This window comes from Festucalex cinctus, chromosome 6 (assembly GCF_051991245.1).
Source record: "Festucalex cinctus isolate MCC-2025b chromosome 6, RoL_Fcin_1.0, whole genome shotgun sequence".
NCBI classification, from domain to species: domain Eukaryota; kingdom Metazoa; phylum Chordata; class Actinopteri; order Syngnathiformes; family Syngnathidae; genus Festucalex; species Festucalex cinctus.
The window spans coordinates 13,533,702-13,556,370 of NC_135416.1; the positions used below are offsets into that span (position 1 = coordinate 13,533,702).

The 22,669-nt window shown below is 39.1% G+C and overlaps 2 protein-coding genes across 2 annotated transcripts in view; one reads left to right on the forward strand and one right to left on the reverse strand.

Annotated features, from left to right (window-relative positions):
* The window catches only part of ctnna2 (catenin (cadherin-associated protein), alpha 2), a 205,871-nt gene that overhangs the window by 96,031 nt on the left and 87,171 nt on the right, over nt 1-22,669 (forward strand). The window lies entirely within an intron of this gene.
* Nucleotides 6,374-10,663, reverse strand: lrrtm1 (leucine rich repeat transmembrane neuronal 1). Its single transcript, XM_077525129.1, has one exon. The coding sequence runs from the start codon at nt 9,531-9,533 to the stop codon at nt 7,956-7,958; it is 1,578 nt and encodes a 525-aa protein (XP_077381255.1). The 5' UTR covers nt 9,534-10,663; the 3' UTR covers nt 6,374-7,955.

The window sequence follows — 22,669 nt, forward strand, 5'->3', positions numbered from 1 at the left end:
GGAAGGCCAGGCTTTCTTGATGCTTGCTGTCAGCTCTTTGTTTTTGGGTCTGGTGCCCCTCATTTTCATCTTAATAATACTGTATTGTGGCTCTCGTTTTCCTCTTGTAATACAGTATAGATAGAAGTGGCTGCAAGCTGCTGTCTACACCAATGCACGGGCCGCTAATGTAACTACGGGTATATTAGTTGGCTTGCGACGTCGCTGGCTCAGCACACTACATACTGTAGCTAGTTGCTTGGGGCTAAAGGTAAACAATTAAGAAAAAAAAAAAAACTTGATTATGTAAAAAAAGTAACCAATTAGTTGCTAATTATGAGGTAAAATGTATTAGATAAAAATATAGTTTATCTAAATACGTGATTATCCTGTATACCGTATTTTCCGCACTATAAGGCGCACCTAAAAGCCTTCAATTTTTTCAAAAGCTGACCATGCACCTTATAATCCAGTGCGCCTTATATATGGATCAATATTGAGCCGCCACAGGTCTCACTGTCAAGACGCTATCGGTGACCCTGCACGATCGGTGACGCGCATGCGCAGAAGATCCCGCCATCTTGGATCGCTAGCTAATACTAATACTTTACCTCAGAGAAAATAATAAAACAGCTGTTTATTCATTTTGGGAGTGAATGGAGTTGTCAAAAAGCTGGTTTGTAATCTATTATTAATAAAGTTTGACCTATCTGACTGTTTTGTTGACATTCCCTTTAGTGCAGCACCATCTAATGGATGCATAACGTAGCCCCAGCCTCTACTGTAGCGCCTTATATATGGAAAAAGTTTTAAAATATTTCATTCATTGAAGGTTCGCCTTATAATGCGGTGCGCCTTATAGTCGTGAAAATACAGTAATTGTCAGCAGCATACTCGATTGCTGAGTTTTTGACAGCTTCAGCCGTACATTCAACTCTCTACTTTGCTGACATGAAAACCACAGTTTCCTTCATCCACCCACAAGTCTATACAACCAGCGTTAGGAAGAACCTTACCTCACTTGTGTTTGCTTGTTTTTGTTTCAAAACTGCCATATGATATTTATCTGGTTTCATTTCCTTCAACATGGTATTCTTAGCTTCTGCCACTGTATTGTGCTCTGCATGTGTGATTATATCCTCACAATACTGCAGGACGAGGTTAGAGATACTGTATTGTATGTGCATATACAATACATGTACAGTATGTATGAACTAATTTCCTCTGCACTTCAACTTATCGAGTTTCCTTTGGGTTAGCTATTATTTTCAGTATACCTCAACTGTTTATTATGAAATATCTCATCATGCTTTGTGTGAATAGAATGACATTTTTTTTCCATTCAGTTATATGGTTTGGCAGATGATAAATGGTTTGCTAGATTTCATACTTGCATATAGAATACACATAGTAAGAAGCCTTTCTCTAATTTCTCTCTCTTTATTTCTTTACATTCACTCTGGATCACTGTCTCATCAATGACAGGTAAGTGCATATTTTGCATTTATTTTAATTTCACTGGACTCAGTTATTAGATATACACCCAGTGAGAATTTTAACCAATAAGCACTTCTTAAGTACTCATTGCACCCAGGATACATTTAAGTGCAGAGCTTAGGTAAACAGTAAACACAGTTTCCTCAGTTGACACTTGGAGAATGGAGCAGTCCCATTTATGCAGCCAATCTCATTTGCTGCTGGAGATGCCAATCTGCCCTCTCAGACTAGCAGGAGAGAGGCAACAGAGAGCGGGGAGAAAAGCATTTATTCAGCCTGACACTGATCAGATAAACAGGAAATGATAAATGCTGTCTCTTTTTATTTCCTTTAACCTGTGTTAACTTTTTGCTCAAAACGTAGGCCCTACAGTTTTGCTCTGCTGCCTTTGAAATATGTAATCAAAGCATCTCTGCGATTCAGTTTGCATGAGGCGATGCGGTTACAAATACGGCTGCATGATGCAGTTGTCATGGTGATTCATTTAGCAAAATGGTGAATAAGAAGGGGTGATAACTGCCTTATGGGCAAATACTTTTCAGTTTATTTTGTATTCTGTGTTAACGTGTTGCAAAATGAGGAGTTATGCATTCATAATAAGTTGAATATTGAATGTTCATTTAAAAAATTACACATTTATAGCTTTTAAAAAGGCTGTGCTTGTGCCCAAAATGGCAATTAGGTTCTCCCTGACTGCAATTATATTTTTTTCACATAAATAGATAAGCACATAGTAACAATGTCTAGTAAGCCTGATGAAACACACAATATGATATTTCATATAAACATTTACATTATAACTATGCATACAAGGCTTTTCCCGTTACAGGTTGGCAATGTGATTTCCTTCAATGACAACTGTTGTAGTTGGTTACATTTTGTTGATAAATGACACACGAAAGTGCATGGTTGCATGGTGTTTTTTTTTGTTTTTTTTACTTTATTTTCTAAAATGTTCCTGATCCTTAGTTATCAATTGATTAGTATGTGTTAAACTGTGCTAGATATGACCATGGCTCTTATAAGACTCGATATATGATTCTGATCCAAAATGTGGAAAATCAACAAATGTTGTGAATGTGTCACGAGCACCCAAATTTGTCCAGTATATACATTTTGGGCACAACTAGATACAGTTAAAATAAAATTAAACAAACACAACAACAAAAACACTCGTTGCTTAATCTTAATATTTTAAAAAGAAGTTTGATTTGTATGTTTGGATGGTAATAAGTAAAAAAAAATAAATAAATAAAAAAAAATAAAAAATCCTCAGTTCAGTCCTGGGTGAATCTTTTTAGTTCATCCACGGTAATACTCTGAATATTAGGGACTGACCCACATGTGCTATTAGACTGGTTACATGGAGTCCCAGATGTAGCCCCAGCTGTTGCCACATATTATCTGACTGACTGACCCTGGTGTATTTGAAGTGTGAGGGAAGGCATTAGTAAAAATCGACATAGCCTTAGTAAATTGAAAACAAAACACCTCCTGTATAATAATGACCATGATGATGATGATGATAATAATAGTAATGATGACCATTAATTTGCCGTGTTTTTTATCTTCAGTTGGCTCATTATAATGAGTATTCAGTTTCCAACCTTGCCCCCATTCTCTGAGCACTTTCACCCTCCTCAACAGCAGCCACAGGTCTACCTACTGTGCCATATGTAGGTAAGAATAATGACTCCTCTGTCATTATTATTTATTCAGCGGCACCCATACTGCATGGAAATGAGGCGGTCGCTATAGGCTGCCCGCAGAATTAGCCCGAGTAATGAACGTAATTAACGTACCCTATTGGACCTGTGTATGTTTTTATACATTTAATATTCTGACCGTTTGTTGCTTTATAGGAGGGGGTGGCTTGTATGAGAACTGCAGTAAATGCAGATTTAGTTATTATTCAAAATAATACAATCCATGCAATGTTTGATGTGTAATTTTCATGTTACAATTTCATATTTTCAACTTATATAAACAAATGGCTCCCCTTGACTTTTTATGTAGTGATATTACACTGAAAAGGACGTGACATTTAGTACAATGAGAGAACTGGACCAACAAGGGTTTGAAGACAGTGCCGTTGATTATTAGTGTGGTGATCCTGATTATAACCCACCTGTTATAAAAGAAGCGGTGGAAAGCCGCCCACGCATTGCCATTCGTCATCACCATCTCCTTGCAGCCTACTGCAGTACATGCCACCCGTGATTTAGCTCTGCATCTAGTTATGAGGGGGTGTTAAATGTTTATTATGCAGCACAGCCCTCGCCCCAATGACACGGCAGAATGTTGCTCAATCAATACCCCTCACAGGAAGCTAGCTTAATTTGTTTTTTCAAGGATTTCGTTTTTGTGTCAAGGTGCTTGCTGCGAGCCATTTTTTAAAGGTCTGTCTGTGGAGTGACGTTTTGTCACAAGCGCGCATGCTGTGACACAAATCCATTGTCCCTTCCAGCTCGTTAAATACCCACGACTGGTCGGCGGATCGAGCTGTCAAAATATGATATGCAAGTCTGTGTTTAGAGGCTGGTAGGAGTGCTGGCTAGGACCAACAATTCCAACTTCATGAGCAGCTATTTCAGATCCATTGTTGATATTTTTCTGACCAGTTTAAAACATCATTCAATTTAAATCCTTGTTATTGTGTGCTATTTTGTCTTTGTGTATGGATGATTCTTAGTATGTTCAGATGGATTTACATGCTTAGACAGACTTAACTGTACCTATTTCAGCTTGTAGCAACATGTATTGTTTAGTGTCCTTCAAATGTAACGACTGACCTTTTACCTGATGTTCACACGTAACAGAATGTTCCTCCTTTTGCGCTTCACCACATTTGATATTTCGATTGCTGTGACCTTTATTCTTGGTATCAGGAGTTGCATAGCATTGTAAATGCACACCATTAGTGACCTACATCACACTATTTCTTGGTCTGTTTTGCATCTGTGTGCAGATTGCATGTGAATGTGCTCAGTTGTGCACACGTGAAGCTAAAAATGGGCATGTATTGTAATATGTCAAGTAGCTGGCAAGCAGCTGGGCTTATAACGCTGAATGCTGAAAAAGGAGCAGAATGTGTGATGTGTCAGACAGTCATTAGAAGATCATGGGCAGCACTAGCTTATCTGAAACAATTTATACTATGGAACCTGAGGGTTACAGTAGGTGTCCCGTTGCAGACATTAAGAAATTGCAAGTTTTTGTTGGAGCAATGCCCTTGCGCAAGACGCAAACGTTTTCCAGAAAATAAATTACCTTTGCGGGATTAAAAAGCCGTATAATAAAATGCAGTCAATTAGTTAACAATTATCCTGTAACAATGACTATATTACAATATATATTCATCATGTTGGGGGTTGAGTTTACCATTCAACTCTACTGATTTTCATTGAGCATCATTTATCTAGTTAGCCAACTGATATTCCCCTCTGGGAATTTTCACCCCAGGTAGATAAAGAAGAGATATGATCTATGGTCGGTTAAATGAATCATTGTGTTTCCCCCCTCCATTTACAGCTATTGTTGTCAGATGGAAACAGTGAGAGAGAGGGCAAAAGGGAGGATAAAGTAAAGGTGAGCAGAAATGGAGATACAGAGCGTTGAAAGTAGTTTAATGCCAGTCCTTCGGACTCCAAGCTTTTAAAATATTCGGTTGTTCTCCATAACCTTTCATTCTCGTCGCTTATTTAAGAAGAAGAAAAAAAAAGAACTGAAATTAACGGTGGTGCCAATGCCAGACATCATTCAATATTTAAAAAATAATGAAGCTTCACACTCTCAAGATTCATCAGTCGCATGTCGAACAGACTGTGACATACCTTGAAGGACAGCCAAGGACAAAATGACGTGACAGCTGTGATGACGAGAGACTTATTTGAATCTCTTTCCTCCTCATACCCCATTGTACAAGTACATGCAGCGTTTTGGATTTGCAGGGTATCAGCTCATGATTAACAGCCATGTGGAGTCTTCAAATGGGTCAAATATGAACTGGATCATAAATCACACATGGCAACTAATAACCATTATCCCCCCTCAATACATGTTCACTGACAAATTGCCTCAAAGTTGAATAGTTCAACCCCTCAACATGAGAAGGGATTGATGTCGGTTGAAAACTTGAAATATTTTATGAACATAGTATAGGTTTGACTATCCAAAAGAATGTTTCTGTCAATTGTATCTACAGTGTCTATATCATGTACCTTCATAATGTTTGAAATTAGACTTCCCTTAGTTCAGTGCTTCGCAATTATTTTTTGTGGCATCCCCGCAGGAAGAAGAAAATATTCCACAACTCCCCAACACTCCACCACAATTATAAATAGTATCATCATTTGTCTATAAAATTGCTATACCTGTGTCTATGCAGATGAGCTAATACTGTACTCCTTGCACACTCTCACAACGACAGCACCAGTGCCACCGAGTGTAATGGATGTGCAGTTACACTTTATTCTAGTACGGCCAAAACAAACGACAACACATACCACCCCACAGGGGGGCCTGCACCCCTATTTGATAAGGACGGCTTTAGTTGCAAATGACCAATTATTGTGTACCCAACGGTCACAGGGGTACACCTTTAAATATTTCTAATTTTATTTTGTCCATGCGCACAAAACTACAAAATTGCCATAAATGCCATGAACCCCAATGCTGTGTATATATATATATATATATATATATATATATATATATATATATAGCTCATTAAAACTAAAGTGATTGCTAAACCCAGCAACGTATTATAAAAGTTCTTAGCATGGAAAGTGGATACTGTTATGTCCCCATTGGTCCTGCTTTGCCAAAGGTCATGTATCACCTTTCTCCTTTATTACAAAGATTGCCTTGAGTGAATTCTGAGAACATGATTGTTTGTTTTGTTTTTTTTTATTCCTGCTGAATAACACTTTGTAAACATAATTTTAATTTATATCAAAATAACACAAAACGATGCTGTGACTTTTTTTTTTCCCCTCCACAAAATTCATTGCAAAGTCATTATATGCTTCCACTGCTGTGGGAGTTGAGTCAGAATCTCGTGTACAATAGGCAAAAGGCATCAACACTCTGTGAATATACACTAGAGAGCAGTCTGTTCCCTCTTTCTGCAGTCGTTGAGATCCTCCATCTCCATCTTGCAGTCCCCACCCTCCTCCCACAAAATACAGCAGCTCATCTCAAAAGACAGAGGAAACAAAACAGCTGTACACAACACCAAAAAAAAGTATATATATACCTATATATGTATATACACATGAAAATGTGTACAACAAACATTTTACATAACATGAAAACACAGATTTTATTGTATGTTCAAGTCTTCCTCGAAGCTGGCTCTATTTTGTGATTTAAATCTGCATTTTAATTTTAAATATGTCTGCTTAGATGGTAGTTGTCCTTTCTGTGCTTGATTCAGTGAAGCCACCGGGAAAGTAAAAAAAAAAAAAAAAAAAGTCAAAAAATAAGAAGCAATGAGTGACATTGATTTGTATATTTGACATTCTGCTTTCTTTACTTTGATGATACACATATATAATCGTATGGAAGTGTGCCAACTGATCATAAGTGATCAAATTATTTTAAAGCAAAACACGGTCAAGCTACACTGGTCGTGAACCAACACAGTGAATCATAAAGTAACACACGTGACTTAAAATAGAGCGAGTAAAATGCAGATCATGGACATTACATTTGAGATGCAAGTACTGTACTGTATCTCTCTGCCCCTTTCATATCTCGTTGGTTAGCTAGTTTTGCTGTTTTTTGGGGGGTTTTTTTGGTCAAAGGATTGCAGAGATATTGCTTGCCAAGCACTGTTGTCATCCATCCTTTCTGATAAGCGTCTCACGTACAGATGATGTCACTGTGAATAACAATTCATTTATTTCAACTTTTTTTGAACTTACAAAAGAAATATCTTGATCAGTTTTATCCACAGTTGCACTTTTTTTTTTTTTAACATTTTTACACATAGTTGTCTTTTTACATTTTTAATCCAACTTAAATATATTTTATATAGGTTAGATCCTTGTTTACCATAATACAAATATTTTTATTTCTTTTTTCTCTGTGTTTGTGTGTGTGTGTGTGTGTGTGTGTGTATGTCCACAGCTTAATTACATGTCCTGTAGTAGAAAGACACATTAAAGCTAAAATATCCATCAGTCGGGTGGGAAGTGTGTGCAGCTTCTAAGGTATTCCTCGCAGTGTCATTACATCATCAGTTCCAAAAGTCAAGAGCCCATTTTGCCTTGTAGCCTCAAATCAGTAAAGAAACAGCAGGAAATCCACAGCAAAAATGATCAGCTGCATGAAGCAAACTCATTCCATATCACAGTGAGAAGCTGCGTAAAATGTGGCCAAAATATACATTTAATCCTTCCTTTCGAGTGTATCAAAGGAAAAAAAAAAAGCTGCTAGTCAATTAATCAGGGTGACAACGTGCTGTCAAGCCCTGGTCACACCTCACATTCCCGAGAAGGTTGCTGTTGGCAAGTACAGGAGCCATATTCATTTATGATTACCAGAGCTCCCTCAATATGGTTAGGCTTATAGTCAACATAGTACTCCGGTGTAGAAATTGTAGCCATCTGCTGCATGTTCTGCTTCTGCTTCTGTTTACGACGCTGACTGCTGAAACACTGCCTCAGCTGTCTTATTCCCGCTGGAAAGCACTTCCATGACACATACAGCATGAGTACAATGATGAGGAAGGAAAAGATGAGTGCCATTGTGCCAGTCACAACTTTGTGGATCTGCATGGTACTCTCCAGGTCGTCATGTCCCACTGTGACAGTGAAAGAACTGGTGACCACTTCACCGCCCTCACCGTCGTAAGGGTTGGGGGTAAAAGGGCCGAGGAACACAGAGCCACCTTGGACCAGGTCCCTTGTGGAGGCATGCAGACCTGCTGAGGTAACTTCCAGCGGGGGATCTTCACAGAGCTGAAAAGCATAGACGGCATCCAAGACATCCTCACCTTGTGCGGTGTCTGGACTTGAGCACAGCAGTGAATTGTCACGTTGCCCTCGAAAGGCACTCAGCCAAGAGGCCAAGGCACAAACATTGCGGCTGCACTCCCAGTCGTTACCTCCCAGGGTAATACTGTTCAGGGAGGACCATGAATCCAAGATGCGCTGATCCATGGAAGTCAGCCGATTGGAATCGAGCATCAATACCTTGAGGTTGGGTGCACTCTCGAAAACATGGGGCTCAATGTACTCGATTTCATTGGCAGATAAGTCAATCTTATCCAAGAAATGCCATGTCCATTCCAGGGTGTTCACAACAATAGTTGCTCGATTGTTGTGCATGTACAGAGTACGTAAAGAAATCAGGCGAGGGAAATGGGCGAGGTTGACTTTAACCAGCTCGTTGTGCTCAAGATGCAACTCAGTCAACTTGAAGAGTCCAGCGAAGGAGTTCCGTGCCAGACTTTGCAGTTGGTTGTATCCCAAGTCCAGAAACTGCATGCTCCGACAGTCTTGAAAAATCCGTACTGGCACAAATTTGAGAGCGTTGTAGCGCAAATGCAGATTGGTGAGCTTTCTAAGGCCATGAAACAAGTCAGGCTCGAGGGCCTGCAGCCTGTTGTATGAGACGTCCAGGATGCGCAAGTTTGGGAGGGGCCTAAAGGTACCGTTGGGCAGACTCTCAATTCGGTTGCTGCTGAGGTCTAATTCCTTGACCCGCCTTAGCTTGTCAAAAGCAGCCTCCTCTACAATGTCAATGTTGTTGTGATCAAGGTAGAGCCAGGTGAGCTGTGACAGGCCAGCCAGTTGGCCTTCCCGTAGTTCAGTCAAGTTGTTCTCTCTCATGGACAAACCCATGGCGCTGCTCAGATTTTGGGGAATGTCTGTGAGGTTCAATCCCTCACAGTAAAGCAGCTTGCTGTCGCAGCGGCACAGTCTCGGACAAACCCCCTCTACCATGGGAACCATTCTTAAAAAAATGCCCAGTGAACACAGTATCAACCCAGGGGGCTTCTTCACTGGCCACTTTAAATACAGTCCAATTAAAAGGAAATCCATCAGCATAAATATCCAGGGATTTGACCAAGCAAATGTCCATTCACTCTGGATATTGTTTGTCCACCTATCACATCATATGTAACACATCATTTTATGGATTTATTCTGCTTGTTTTCCCCCCCGCTTGTATGTATTTTAGCTTGACACAGGATTAGTCTTTTCTCATTTAGTCATCTGAGGAAATCCTCGTCGGAAATGCAAAAGACAAAGTGTCTTCGTTTATGATGTAGATCAAACGGTGGGCGGAGAGTGGGGATGAAAAAATGTCCTCATGGATCAATCTTATCTGAAAAGATTCCTACTCACCCCTATCCAAAAGCTGACAATCTCCATTCAGCGTCTCGCTTTGTGCCCCGACACTAATTATGTGTGGATCTAAAAAGGACCCCACTGTGGTACAAATTCACCATCACCCCCTCCCTTCTCTCCTTTCAGTGGTCACCAGATCCTTGGCAAGCTTACAATGTCTTAGTTCTCCTCAAGTGAAAGAGGCAGAAAGAGAAGGAATCCAAGTGGGGAGATGGTAGAAAGCGCAAGTTCCCCAGTCTGCATGCATGAGCTCGGTCTCCTCAGCTCCTCCGCAGTCCTCTGCTGCAATGATCACGAGGAGAAGAGTACATTGTTTTAAATATCGTTTTCTTTTCTCCTCCCCTACTTGCTTAAGTTTCAGCAGGTCTGCCGGGATATAAATTATCGCCCATCTCTGGAAGCAATCATTAACTTGTAAGGTTTAAATCCGTCCAAGCGGTTTATCATGCTTTCAGTGATGATGCTGGCGAGAAAATAAAGAAAATAAGGAGGTGAACCCAGTTCACTGATTTCTTATGTGACAATATTCCATGTCAGTTCATCTTGGATTTAAAAAAAAAAAAAAAAATAGCATCAGGTTCTTGCATCCCCGGTGGCATTCAGGTTTTGCTCCCTCGCTTGATCTCCGGGTGATTTTTCAGCCGACTGGAAGAGGGTGCTGAAGGTTAGTGCTGGTAGGCAAGCAGGGGCGGTAAATATGGAAGGCAAAGGAGCGCGCAATCCCTCGCAGCGGACCGGTACACTGACAGTGCATGCAGAAACACAGACTGTTCACTGAGTGTCGTAAGCCACTCACAATTCGGAGGGCGCTCTCTCTCTCTCTCTCTCTCTCTCTCTCTCTCTCTCTCTCTCTCTCTCTCTGCTTTGATTGCTCACTCACTTGGTCATGCTTTCCCCCTCCTCCTCTTCCTCCTCCTCTCCCTTCTTACCTCTTGTCGTTCTCATGCTGCGTTTTTTTTTTTCTGTGCCCAAGCCATTTACATATTCCAAATGGGCTGGGTTTTAAACCAAGTAATTTAATGACGCTCTTTCTCTCTCTCTCTCTCTCTCTCTCTCTCTCTCTCTCTCTCTCTCTCTCTCTCTCTCTCTCTCTCTCTCGCTCTCTCGCTCTCTCTCGCTCTACCTTTCCCTCTCTCTCTCTTCCCCAATAATATATCTGTCGAAATAGCGTATGCCTTCTTTGACCCCACCGTGAGGGAACAGCTTTATGAGTTCACAGTTGTGAAGTAACAGTCATCTAGTGAATGGAATTTAAGCATTTTTTTTTTTTTTTAAAGTTTCGTGCCTTCGGCATTTAATTATTCCCAGTGTAATGAAATGGATGAGATTAATATGAATGTAGCTATTACAAAAAAACAAAAAAAAACATGCATGTGATTGTTAGCATAGTTAATGTCCTAATGTCTTCATAATGGAGAAACATGTATTCATACCGTACAACACATAAAGAATTTAAATGATAATATACATGCACTGTCTAATATGGGTCATAAATATTTGTGAGTATTTTGGTCAAAACATTGCATTGAATTTCATTCCATAGTTACAGTACTTTGTTTAATAATGCACAGTTGAGAGTACCGCATTGTCTACTTAATCAACAAATCCCATCACCCTGCGTTTTCCGTCACTGTCAATTAGGTCCACTCCAGAATATCTACTCTGCATACAGATCAAAAGGGTTGTAAATACCATTAGTTGAAAGCCAGATACTTGTTCTCTGGGCATCTGTGATGCACTTCTATGGACACACTCATTGGCTTGTTGTCATTCGCAGATTAATTAAGCAGTGATCTATTGCAAAGATTTCCATTGCTTATGTCAGTATGCTCGACCTTTTGTGTTCACTGAGTTCATTTTACTTAGTGATGCTATGACATATCATTCACTAAATAGAACATATCAGACTTGACTCATTTATCAGTGTCATAATTACAAATATATGGCAACTCACCAGTGTTCTATCTATCCATGTTTATATTTGGAATGTGGGAGGAAACTGGAGTACGCTGAGAGAACCCACATAGGCATGGGGATGGGGAGAATATACAAACTGCACACAGGAAGGCCAGTGCCCGGATCTGAACCCACAACCACTGAACTGTGAGGCAGATGTGCTAACCAGTCGGCCGCCATGTCTCAAATGATATGAAAGAGTACATTTGAGTACACATGACATCAATTTTAAGAATGCAGAATCAGATTTACAAAATCAGACCCAGGATGTGTGCATATGAAAACAATTACTCTTGAAAATGATCCCTCACTGGTGTCCTTTTTGACCAATGGTAAACATTTCCCCTGACCCCACCTTGTGCATTACTATAATTGTGCTCAAGTTAATAAAAATAAACCAGTACATAAATTAATTCATGGATAATATTATTTCGACTTTTTTTTCTTCTACTAGTTTTAGTTAGACTGAATCGGATTGGCAGATGTTTTGCATTTTATGTAAAATTGTTGATTGGCTGTAATGTCATTATTTGCAGATCAATCAATGTCATGATTGATCGGTTCTGCAAACTAAAACACTATAGCAAAAACAATCTCGTTGACTCGAGGGACAATCTGTGCTGCCATTGTTAGTAATCTAAGGATTCATAGCATAGCATAGTATGGCAGACCTTTTTTCCAATTAATTTCCTATATATATATATATATATATATATATATATATATATATATATATATATATATATATATATATATATATATATATATATATATATATATTAGGGGTGTTAAAAATCGATTCGGCAATATATCGCGGTATTACAGGATGCAATTCTCGAATTGATTCAATAGGTGGCAAAATCGATTTTTAAATATCCATTTTTGATGGAAAAATATTCAACAAAACATCTTACTTATGGTTAGAGTTCACACCTTAAGCATGGAAAAATGTTAAACTAATGGTACATTAAGCCTTAATATTTTATTTCAATGGAGTCCATCTTCTGATTGAATCAGCGATTGGTTTCTTTTTCTATTCTTTTTTTTTTTTAAACTTGCTGATCGTTATCAGCTGCAAAATCCCGATAGTGTAAACTAAGCCTTGTTGTTAATGTATTTGAATATCAGTCCAAGAACCCAGACTTTCAGCATTACTCTCACAAGTCATTCTGTGGTCTTTGCTATACTGCTATATGTGGACACGTGCAACATAAAGGAAATATGGTATGGTGCAAAGTGCAAACCCGAATTTGGTCTTGTAGTTTGTCTAAATATTACTGTATAGTGGTTTGAGGTTGTGGTGTATTGTTAGACTGAATGCATTAGAGTGATCACATAAACAAACAACCCCCCCAAAAATCAGCATCTATGATTACAAGCCCATTATTTAAGTCATTTATTGAATCAGTTTGACTGTGTGAGCCCAACAAAACAATGTGGATGATGACTAATTGGCCCATCCATTTCAGAGATAATGTCTATGGGCTGCTGGGAAAGGATTGTGCTGGAGATATTTATACAAGTGTGGCTGTCAGTGATGTTGGAAGAGATGGTTCTGTATACACAAGGGACCACAACCTTCAGCAGATTGAGGTTTCTTTCAGTGGACAGAGGGCTGACATGGGTTTGTTTATTCACTGTAGTGTTTTGTCTTTTATTACCTACACAATCTTTCTATCAATATGTGTTTAGTAAGCAGCAGTCTTATGACTGTAACTGTGGATGTGGGTGTAATACATCCATCTTTTTCTGTAACACTTGTCGTCATTTGTGTCATGGGAAGGAAGATGGGTACCTTTCACATTTGAACCGATACTGTTCCGATACTCGGCACCTGGGAATCGATACCGGTACTCAACGGTACCAATCTTCGGTACTTTTGTGCTCTTGTTTCCATTTTCTTTCTTTTTCTTTCTTTTTTTTTTTTCTTTTAATTTTTAATTTATTTATTTGGGTGTTATAAATGTTCATCATTATTTAACAGTAGTTTTTTTTCTAATCAATTTAACAATTACTTTTCAATATATAAACCTTGGCAAATAACAAAAATATAAAATGTAAAAGATATGAGCCAGAGAGGAATTGTAAAAAATAAACGTATAACATTTTACAATTAAGTATAAATAATACAGATAAATTATTATTACAAAAAAGTGTAAAGCAAAGTTCTATACAATGAATAGCACAAGAACGAAGTTAAACAGTAAACATGTAAATTAATAATTGTTATCTTTGTTTTTTGTGCAGTTGTTTTTCCAGGACATAAAGCCTGCCACAGGCCGTGCATTGAGGTTGAAGTTCCAACCCCCTTTTGCACTCAATATAGTGAAAAAAATAACAGTTGGAACGGGATATTACGTGAACAAAGAGAGTAATTGTGTTCAAATTAATCATTTGACTGCACCCAACGTGGTCTGTAATGGTCGCTACATTTTGGCCACAAGCTTTCGCGATTGTAAATATGGTCAAGAGTAGGACTGAACATCCAATTACAATGTCTATATACCTTAACGATGGTGAAGCCGTTTACCTTCTGTCATGATTCTATTCGGTGGGGTCGCCGACACCTCCCTCTCAGCCGTGCGCTGATTTCAGGGAGACACGGACATTTTCAGCTTCTGCCCGGTGCTTTCCTCCTTCATAAACTGTATTTGATTAGCTTGACGGCGCAAAAGTCTAGCTAGTTTCCAAACCCGTAAATGTAGGCGTCCCTCCACAGGCCGCGGCCTGGCCTGGACCCGGTTGAGTGAACGCTGTGTTGTGGACCGAGGCAGAGGCGGTGGCACCCGTGGGTTGGGCGGTCGGTCTCTCAGCCGAGCTACCACCGGGGTCACGGCCGCCGACCGACCCCCCGGGCTCCCGCGAGTGGGTGACGTCAGTATGCCGGGTGCGTAATCTGCATATAATTTTGCGTTCATGTGCACCATAGAAAATTGTCAACTCATTGATGGTGGGTTGACACACATACCTAAAGACATCCTAGAACAATAAACTGAACAATAAGACATTTGTAGCGTTAAAGAAAGAACAATATTTTATACCGCAATGCATTTGTGGTGATATTTATATACACTGCATTATTGAGAAAGCAGAGACTAAGTCTAAGCAGAAAGTTCACAGAGAGTTCACCCAGCTAAATACTCATTGGTCCCTCTTACTCGAATTTGTGTGCATGAACAGTGAGTCACAGTGAGATTTGATGGCCGTCTGAATTGCTCCGAGATATCTCCAAAGTAAGGTGATCCCCTAGAGACAGAAGAAGGAGACAGTGATTTAGCCATGTCACAACATAGATCAGTCACGCTCTCAATGTCAAACATCCTTTTAAAACAAAAACAATAGTAGACTTCTACCCCTGCTAGTATTTGTAGTCTGTTTGTTGTGTGCAGGGATTTATCAAATAACACTTTTGTCCTGAAGTAATACTGTACAATTTTAGATACAATGGAAGTGCAAGTATCAGAGATACTCAGTCATAGCCCTGGTTTACTTACAATTTGTTCAACGTCAAGCAAAATGTGCTTAACTAATTTGCTCCCAAAACCATCTAAATTGTTTTATTGGAAATGTTTTAAGTGTCCCAAAGATGTATTTATATGTTGTTGTTTTTTTTGCTAGAGCATATAGAAGGCTTTGCAGCCTCTCAACTGCAGAGAACAGGTGAAAAAATTGTAGTAATTACAAAAACATAAAACGAATAATAAACCTGCCAGCAGGTGGCAGCAGAGTATAAGAGATCAACCAGGGTCATGTTGAAAACAAGCTGTTTCCCCACAATTCTAAACAGAGCTGTGAATAATGATGAAATTTAGCTATATTCCAATGCTATTTGCTGCAAAATGAAAACAGCTATAAATATACTTTTTTTCCTGATGAAAGAAGAGACTCTAATCTTTCTTTTGGTAGGTTCCATGATTTTATAGCAAAAGAACACACTATTTATTCTGTGTGACTTGCAAAATCAGTCTAAATCCAGTAAAACAGTCGACAGCAAAAGAGGTTGCTTCAGTGAAAATTGCTGGGAATTAATTTATGTTTTAATGTGTTCCAGCATACATCATCCAACCCATGGCAAATAAACAGAGTGAAGAAACATGTGAAATAATACATTTACAAATAACAAATCATTAATGGTGCAAAACATCAGCTGTCAAATCTCAACTCAATGTTTCATTGTCTCTGATACTTTGTGTGGTACTGGAATACTTTGTAATATTTGACAACAGTACTGACAGACTTTATGGTAACCTCCGGCCTCGGGAGTGTATTGTTCTTAGGCACTTCTGAACAGTCTGCTTCTTTTCACATCCTTTGTTGTGTGAGGTCATTGCTTTGAGGGTCCCACAAAGCAAAAGACACACAAACAGTTGGTTGGAGGTTATAATGAGGTCTAGTGAGGTGTGCTGACATCTCCTCTGACACTTGTCACACATGACAGTTCAATGTCTGAAATGTGTGAAACATTTATGGTGTTTGGCTCTATATAATAGACTTTAAGCTTCAATTCTTCTTTGTGTCTATCTACAGGCTTCCTAAAAAACACAAAAAAACGCTGTGACTCCTTTTTTATCTGCTAAAGAATTTTGTTATGCTTTGTTGTTCAGTGACCTAGAAATCCACCCGGAAGTCAGCAAGACCAATTTTTAACGTTTCCGTCCAACGCAGCTTTGTCACTTTTTTGAAAACATGACTGCTGCAGCCCGATGCCTCATCTTTAGCAGAGGCATCCATGTATCTATTACCCTCTCTTGTTGAAATGATGAAGAGCAGAATTGAGTCTGTGATGTAAAAGGCTGAAATTCTTGAAAAATTTGACTTGTGCATCTCAATAATTAGGATTCCTTGTATGAGGCAAGTCCCCAAGCCTTGGATTATGGATAGGATCGAGGCAGATGAATACGCAGTTCAAGGATATGTCTTATGTTTCATGTTTAGCACACTAAACCCTTCATCTTGAAAGTTTGAAATGTCTCTGGAGTTAAACAAGAATATCCATCTTTTAATTGAATCCTCATCAAAATGTCGTCAAAGAAAAAAGACATGCATTTGTAATTGAGATGGAACTACTTTAACAGGGTAAATAACATAGAAACAAGTTTCCTCTTTTTGTGATGCTTTTTTATGTCAATGTCACCATGATGCACTGCTCCTTTTGTGGATACTCACAAGATGTTTCACTGATATGATGTCATGTTCTTTACATAGCTGACACAGCTACTTTGTCTACACAAATGGAAATGGAAACAGAAGCCCGGTAAAGGTTTATAGTGCCAAATCATATCTTGGTTCATTGATCTGAACATTGCTTAAATAATATTCCATGACTGTTTGAACTTTTTTCCTCACAAGTACTGAGTTGGAAATCTCACCAAAAAAAGTTCAAGTTGAGATTCATACTTGCCATTTCACAGCTGTACGATTTTAGCTGCATCTAAATGTACTCCAAAATATGTACAAGTAACCCCACGCTGCTGTATTCTAAAGCAAGGCCACAGCAAAACTGTTCACCACACTATCCTAAAAACAAATATGCAAATTGGTCCATGTCTATTATTTAGAATAAAAGGCATGAATAAAACATGAAGCTTTTCAAACGAACCCCCCAAAATGTGACACTTATCTTTCAATTACATCGACAAATTCTCCTCTCAATGGGAAAAGACACCCCTCAAGTGCAATCCGGTTAGCGCCAAAAGCACGAGATAAAATTACTTCTATCAGCTCACTGGGGGAGCATTGTAGACTGGACTTCTAAGGATGTGAGTGTGTTTGTGTGTGTGTGTTGTATGCCTGCATGGGTTTGTATCCATAGAGTATATTGTATTCAGTTTAAGCTACATAAATCAAATAAGAAGGCTGGTTATCAGTATCAGTAAAAGTATGTACATTCATCTGTAATATATTTTATGGGACACTCGTCAACATCAGTATTTTTTTTTCTGATTTGTTATGTGAACCATCATCGTCAAAACTTATTTAATATGAATGTTAAAGTGGTGGTACAGATGGTACAGTTGATAGACACTCTTCACAAATCTTTTTTCCCCTTTTACTCTCATTGTTATTATTATTTTTTAAACAATTGTAAAAATACGTACAATGGAGAAACTTATAACACTTGACAAGTGACGCAATTGGGTACGTGGTGATGCAAAATGTTTTTTATTTTCTTCGGTTACATTTGCTCATGTTCCTCTCTCTCCTTGAATTAAACATATTATGAACAATTTACTTTTTAATTGCTTGCATACTTGAGTCTGTGGAATGCCTGCCCACCCACCAAGTGTGAAATTACAAAACCAAAGTCAATGTTTTAGCTGCCTATTTATAAAAATGTATTTGTAGATGGACTACAGGGGAACCCTTCTGCTAGGCAGAGCTGCAGTGTTATTGCGCCTTGGACAAATGAGCGTTAGCTTCTGATAAGCGGCACAACTGCAAAGTTATCACATATCCCTTAGCGCTAATACTAGTCCTAATGAAAGCCACACTCAGCAGTAGCTCATATGTATGAGACAGCACCGCCCCCACAAAGCGGGCAAGAAGGTTAACGTGTGTTGTAATTTTTGATCCTTGTGGCATTTTGTGAAAAGCATATCACAAACGTTACTAATACATCTAAGCCGTGTTTTAAATTAGCTCCTTTAACAACCGTGTTAAGGTTTCCGCATCTTGTGCAATAAGTGTTGTAAAATGGCCAAAGAAATAACACAGCTCAACTAGAGTCAGTCACGCAGCCGGAGTTGTTTGTGGCCATATCTTTACATACACAATGTCACAATGTTCAGATAACAAGATCCTTGTGCATACCATGGATTTGTTTTTTCTATGTGGCGGTAGATAATCATGCAGTCTGAAGAGGAGCGAAAAACACAGTTGTTATCACATCATGAAGTCACTCGGATTCAAAACTACATCCTTGATTAAAAAGCAGACTGCTGTCTCTGGCAACAGACAATGGAAGGTAAATCCTCTGACAAGAGAACAAAATCCACAAGCTGTCCTTGTGGAGTGGGTGTGTATGTCTTCCCTTTTGCTCAGTGTTTCACCATTTGATGAGTTCCCTCAAAGTGTGAGGCCCCTCCGAATCATAAATAACACATTTCAGCTCGAGAAGATGCAACCGTGTTGCAGTGAATTGTTAGAAGAAGTCATGGATTGTGGTCATTCAGATATGATAAGAAAGATTTGTTCAATACGAGGAACACTTTGATGAACACATTGTGAACCGTGCTCCACCCTGCTTCTCACAGTGAATCTAACGATGTGTTTTGCAATTGTTTCATCATCTAACATTTAAAACAAGAGAACTCCACTGCCTGAAAAATACTACTTGTCGTATGATATTTGTCTTGTAACAGAACAAAATAGGGTTAAACTTGGAAATAAATAAATACTTCTCTGACAGGTTCATGTAAAACTTAACGCATAATAGTTGCTGAATATTTGTTTATGACACAACAGGAACAGATTTGCCACCAGCAATATATGTGAAACACAGAAAATATTACATAGGTTTAGCCATTAACTCCACACTCTAAATTATATAGGGATATGGAAAATTAGCTTTAGCTGGCATGCCGTTGAAATAGGCTAATAGCCACTAGATACAGAACTGAACTGTACATTCTTTTATGGCATACACAAATAACTGATTGCGCAGACTAGTGCATCGTTTGTCAGTCTGTGATCATATCAGTGTACATTTTGATTTAGTTTGACAGTTAAATAATTCAAATGTAGACTGATTCATCAGTCTTTCTGAAGGTTCGCACATTGCTGTTTCGTAACAGTTTGATAAATGACACCCACTAGTTTCAAAGGCGTAATCTGCATCTTGTTTCCGGAAAATAAGGAGTCTCGCTTTGAACATTATTGGAATGCATTTTTAAGTAAGAAGATGGAGATGACCAAATCTTTCGTTGGCAAATACTTGAGGCACAGTGTCCACCGAAAGAAAGTCGAAGAAATGGAAGAAGTACTGTAGAAGTAGTCATGGAAATTATTAATGTGCGACGTATCGCTAGTTTATCATGTGGCTTGCGCTAAAAGAGAGCCTTTGGCCACAATGTGATGTGGGCTTCTAGTTAAGGTAAAGCCATTTTAAACTTTAAAAAAAAAAAAAAAAAAAAACTGCCGGCAACACGATTAGGGGTGCATTCGGGAATACACTCGAGTGCACCCTGCTTCACTTTGACCAAAATTGAAATTGTTGTTCAAATGTGCCATTTGGTTATTCAGAGTGCCCCAAAAAATGTGTGCAGGAGCGTGCTGATGGCGCTCTACTTTGGGACACGGTGCGCCAAGTGTTTCAGGCAGTACAGATGGAAACAGTTCAAGTATGAGTTGCTGTTTGTTTTATAACATAGGCTATGTTCGGATATTAATGTCAGGGAAGCGTGCTCTGCCCCACTGAACACATACACTCAGAGTGGTGTGTCAGAGTGAATTTCCGAATGCACCCTAGGGGACGGAGATCTTGGGTGCCAGTCTCAGCTCATTTTAATATATACAAGTCACACCTGAGAATAAGTCGCAAGATCAACCAAACTATGGCAAAAAAAACATGTGACTTATAGCCCGAAATATATGGTACAATACTACTTAACCACATACAGTAGATTAGTTCCATGCTTTTGAGTCAGCCTCACAAGGTGGCCACTATATTCTTTGTTTGTACTTACTTGATGCCATTTATAGCAAATATGCTTTCTGTGGGTGGACTGACAAAAGGATAGATAAAAGGATGCCATAATAATTCCACTGCTTCTGCTCGCAGCATCAGGCTTTGAGGAATGTCAACCTTGAATCGTTAAAAAGAACTCAGGTCTCAAGCACGCTACCATTTTTGCACACAATACATGCCTCTGCGGGCGCCACAATATACAGTATGTGCTTGAGCCTGTAATTTGCATGTGTCTGTTTTATAATATACTGCTGGCTGCCTGACTTGAGGACAATTTTGGCAAATAATCCCTGATTAGAGCCACCTCAACTCATCACCCACCAGTATGAGCTGCTTGACTCATCATTATCCAGGCTTACAGAAAACACATCTTTCCCACAAGTCCGTGTGATCCCTGACAACCATCACCTTTTCGTTGAGTGCTTGGGTATGCACATTTTCTTGTTGCACGGTGTAGTGAACTAAGGAAACATGCAGTGGTGATATACAGAAGCCTGTTTTTTTTATGCTAGCATTACATCTTTTTTTGGAGGCGACATGAGGGAGAAATGTAATGGAACCAACATGTGTCTGAAAAGCTTGTTTTCCTGTCAGTCGGTTCAGGTTTGTGGAGCTGCACTTGCTTAAAATTGTGCACTTCACACAGTTTGGTTAAGAGCTCAAACAGCGATCTCGTTTTGACAGTTAAGAACGGTGAGTGCAAAGAAACTGTCGCGGGTGAAGTAGGTGTCTGTATTATATGGCCAGATTTCTTTCTTGCTGTACACATTAGACATTATTTTTACTTTTTATTTTTATTTTTTTTTTTCCTGGACACTCAAACTTCCTGTGTGTATATTATATACGTTCACAATTCTAATCGAATGACTGGAATTCATGAAACCATGCACATAGGTCATCTAAAGGAATGTTTCCACAATAGAATTACATCACAAAGTGAACACCAGGTAATCTTAAAGAAAACAACACCTTGTTTTGTTTGTTTGTTTGTTTGTTTGTTTGTTTTTATTAACCAGTGCTTTTGCTGCGTTTGCGCTAAAGGAAGTGAGCACCAAGCTAGTTTGGTGTATCTACAAATTACTCAGCTCAACACAGCTAAACTCAACATTATTTATAACGGTGGTGCACATAAAAATGTTGGTGTGGTTCTCAAATGAAAACCAGAGGTTGTTGCTTGGTGCTAATTTTTTCCCCAACCTACCCACCTCATGGATTAACTTCAAGATTTACAGCACATCTGGAAAAGAAGGGCCCGCGGGCCACATCTGGCCTGTCCGTAGTCTCTTCAGCCTTCAGGAAGTCATAGTAAAATGTCAAGCATGCACCGCTATCATTTTGATGCGCATGCGTGTCAGCAGTGGAAGCGAGCAAGTGCAATAACTTGTCTTCAGTGTTGCCAACTTACCTAACTATATTGTTCCCATATTTAGCAACTTTCCCATCCTTTCTAAAAACTTTTTTTTTTTTTTTTTTTTTAATGAACTGTGCTGATGCCAACTGTGGTCCTCAAAGCCTCTTTGCAACATTGTTTCTTGCACAATGGAGGGGAGAGAGTCATTTTCCCTGGTTGTGCTCATGTCAGCACACTTTTGAGGAAATATATGGTCTCGGTAGACATGTTTTTTCGGGTAAATGTTGATGAAAGGGATTTAATGTTAAGATGTAGAGATGTGTCATTTTAACATGACTGATCATTTTTTCACCAGTTTTTATTTTATTTTCTAATTACAACAAGCTTTACCACTGTTTAACGGCGTGCAAAACTCACTAAAGGACCAAGGTGAACGGCTGTTTTGGTTTCCCGACGGGGGTGGGTTTGAGTTTGTGGGCAGAGGTTTTTCGATATTGAGGACCTTTCTACAAGCGTATTCATCTACTAGAGATGGTGGACATGCGGAAAATACGTTGATGGACTGCCGAAGGCTCTACGCAACAAGATTGCGAATACTGTCTTTACAGCAAGGTCGTCGCTAGCGTGAAAGGCTACAGCCAAGCATTGTCAAGCTAGCCGCCATAACTGATGTTCAAACTATGCAGCACTCCAAGATATCAACTTAAATATAAAAGTCCAACAAGTAATACTGTACATAGACACTGATGCCTTAAGTTAATAGTCTTTTATTGTGAAGTTAGCCCTAGGAAGCAATTGTTGTAGCTGCTGACAGACTTCGACTTTGCAAAAGTGCAATGG

What these genes read in the sequence shown, in the direction of transcription:
- lrrtm1 (XM_077525129.1), bottom strand. Translation starts at nt 9,533, where the DNA reads ATGCTGATGGATTTCCTTTTAATTGGACTGTATTTAAAGTGGCCAGTG.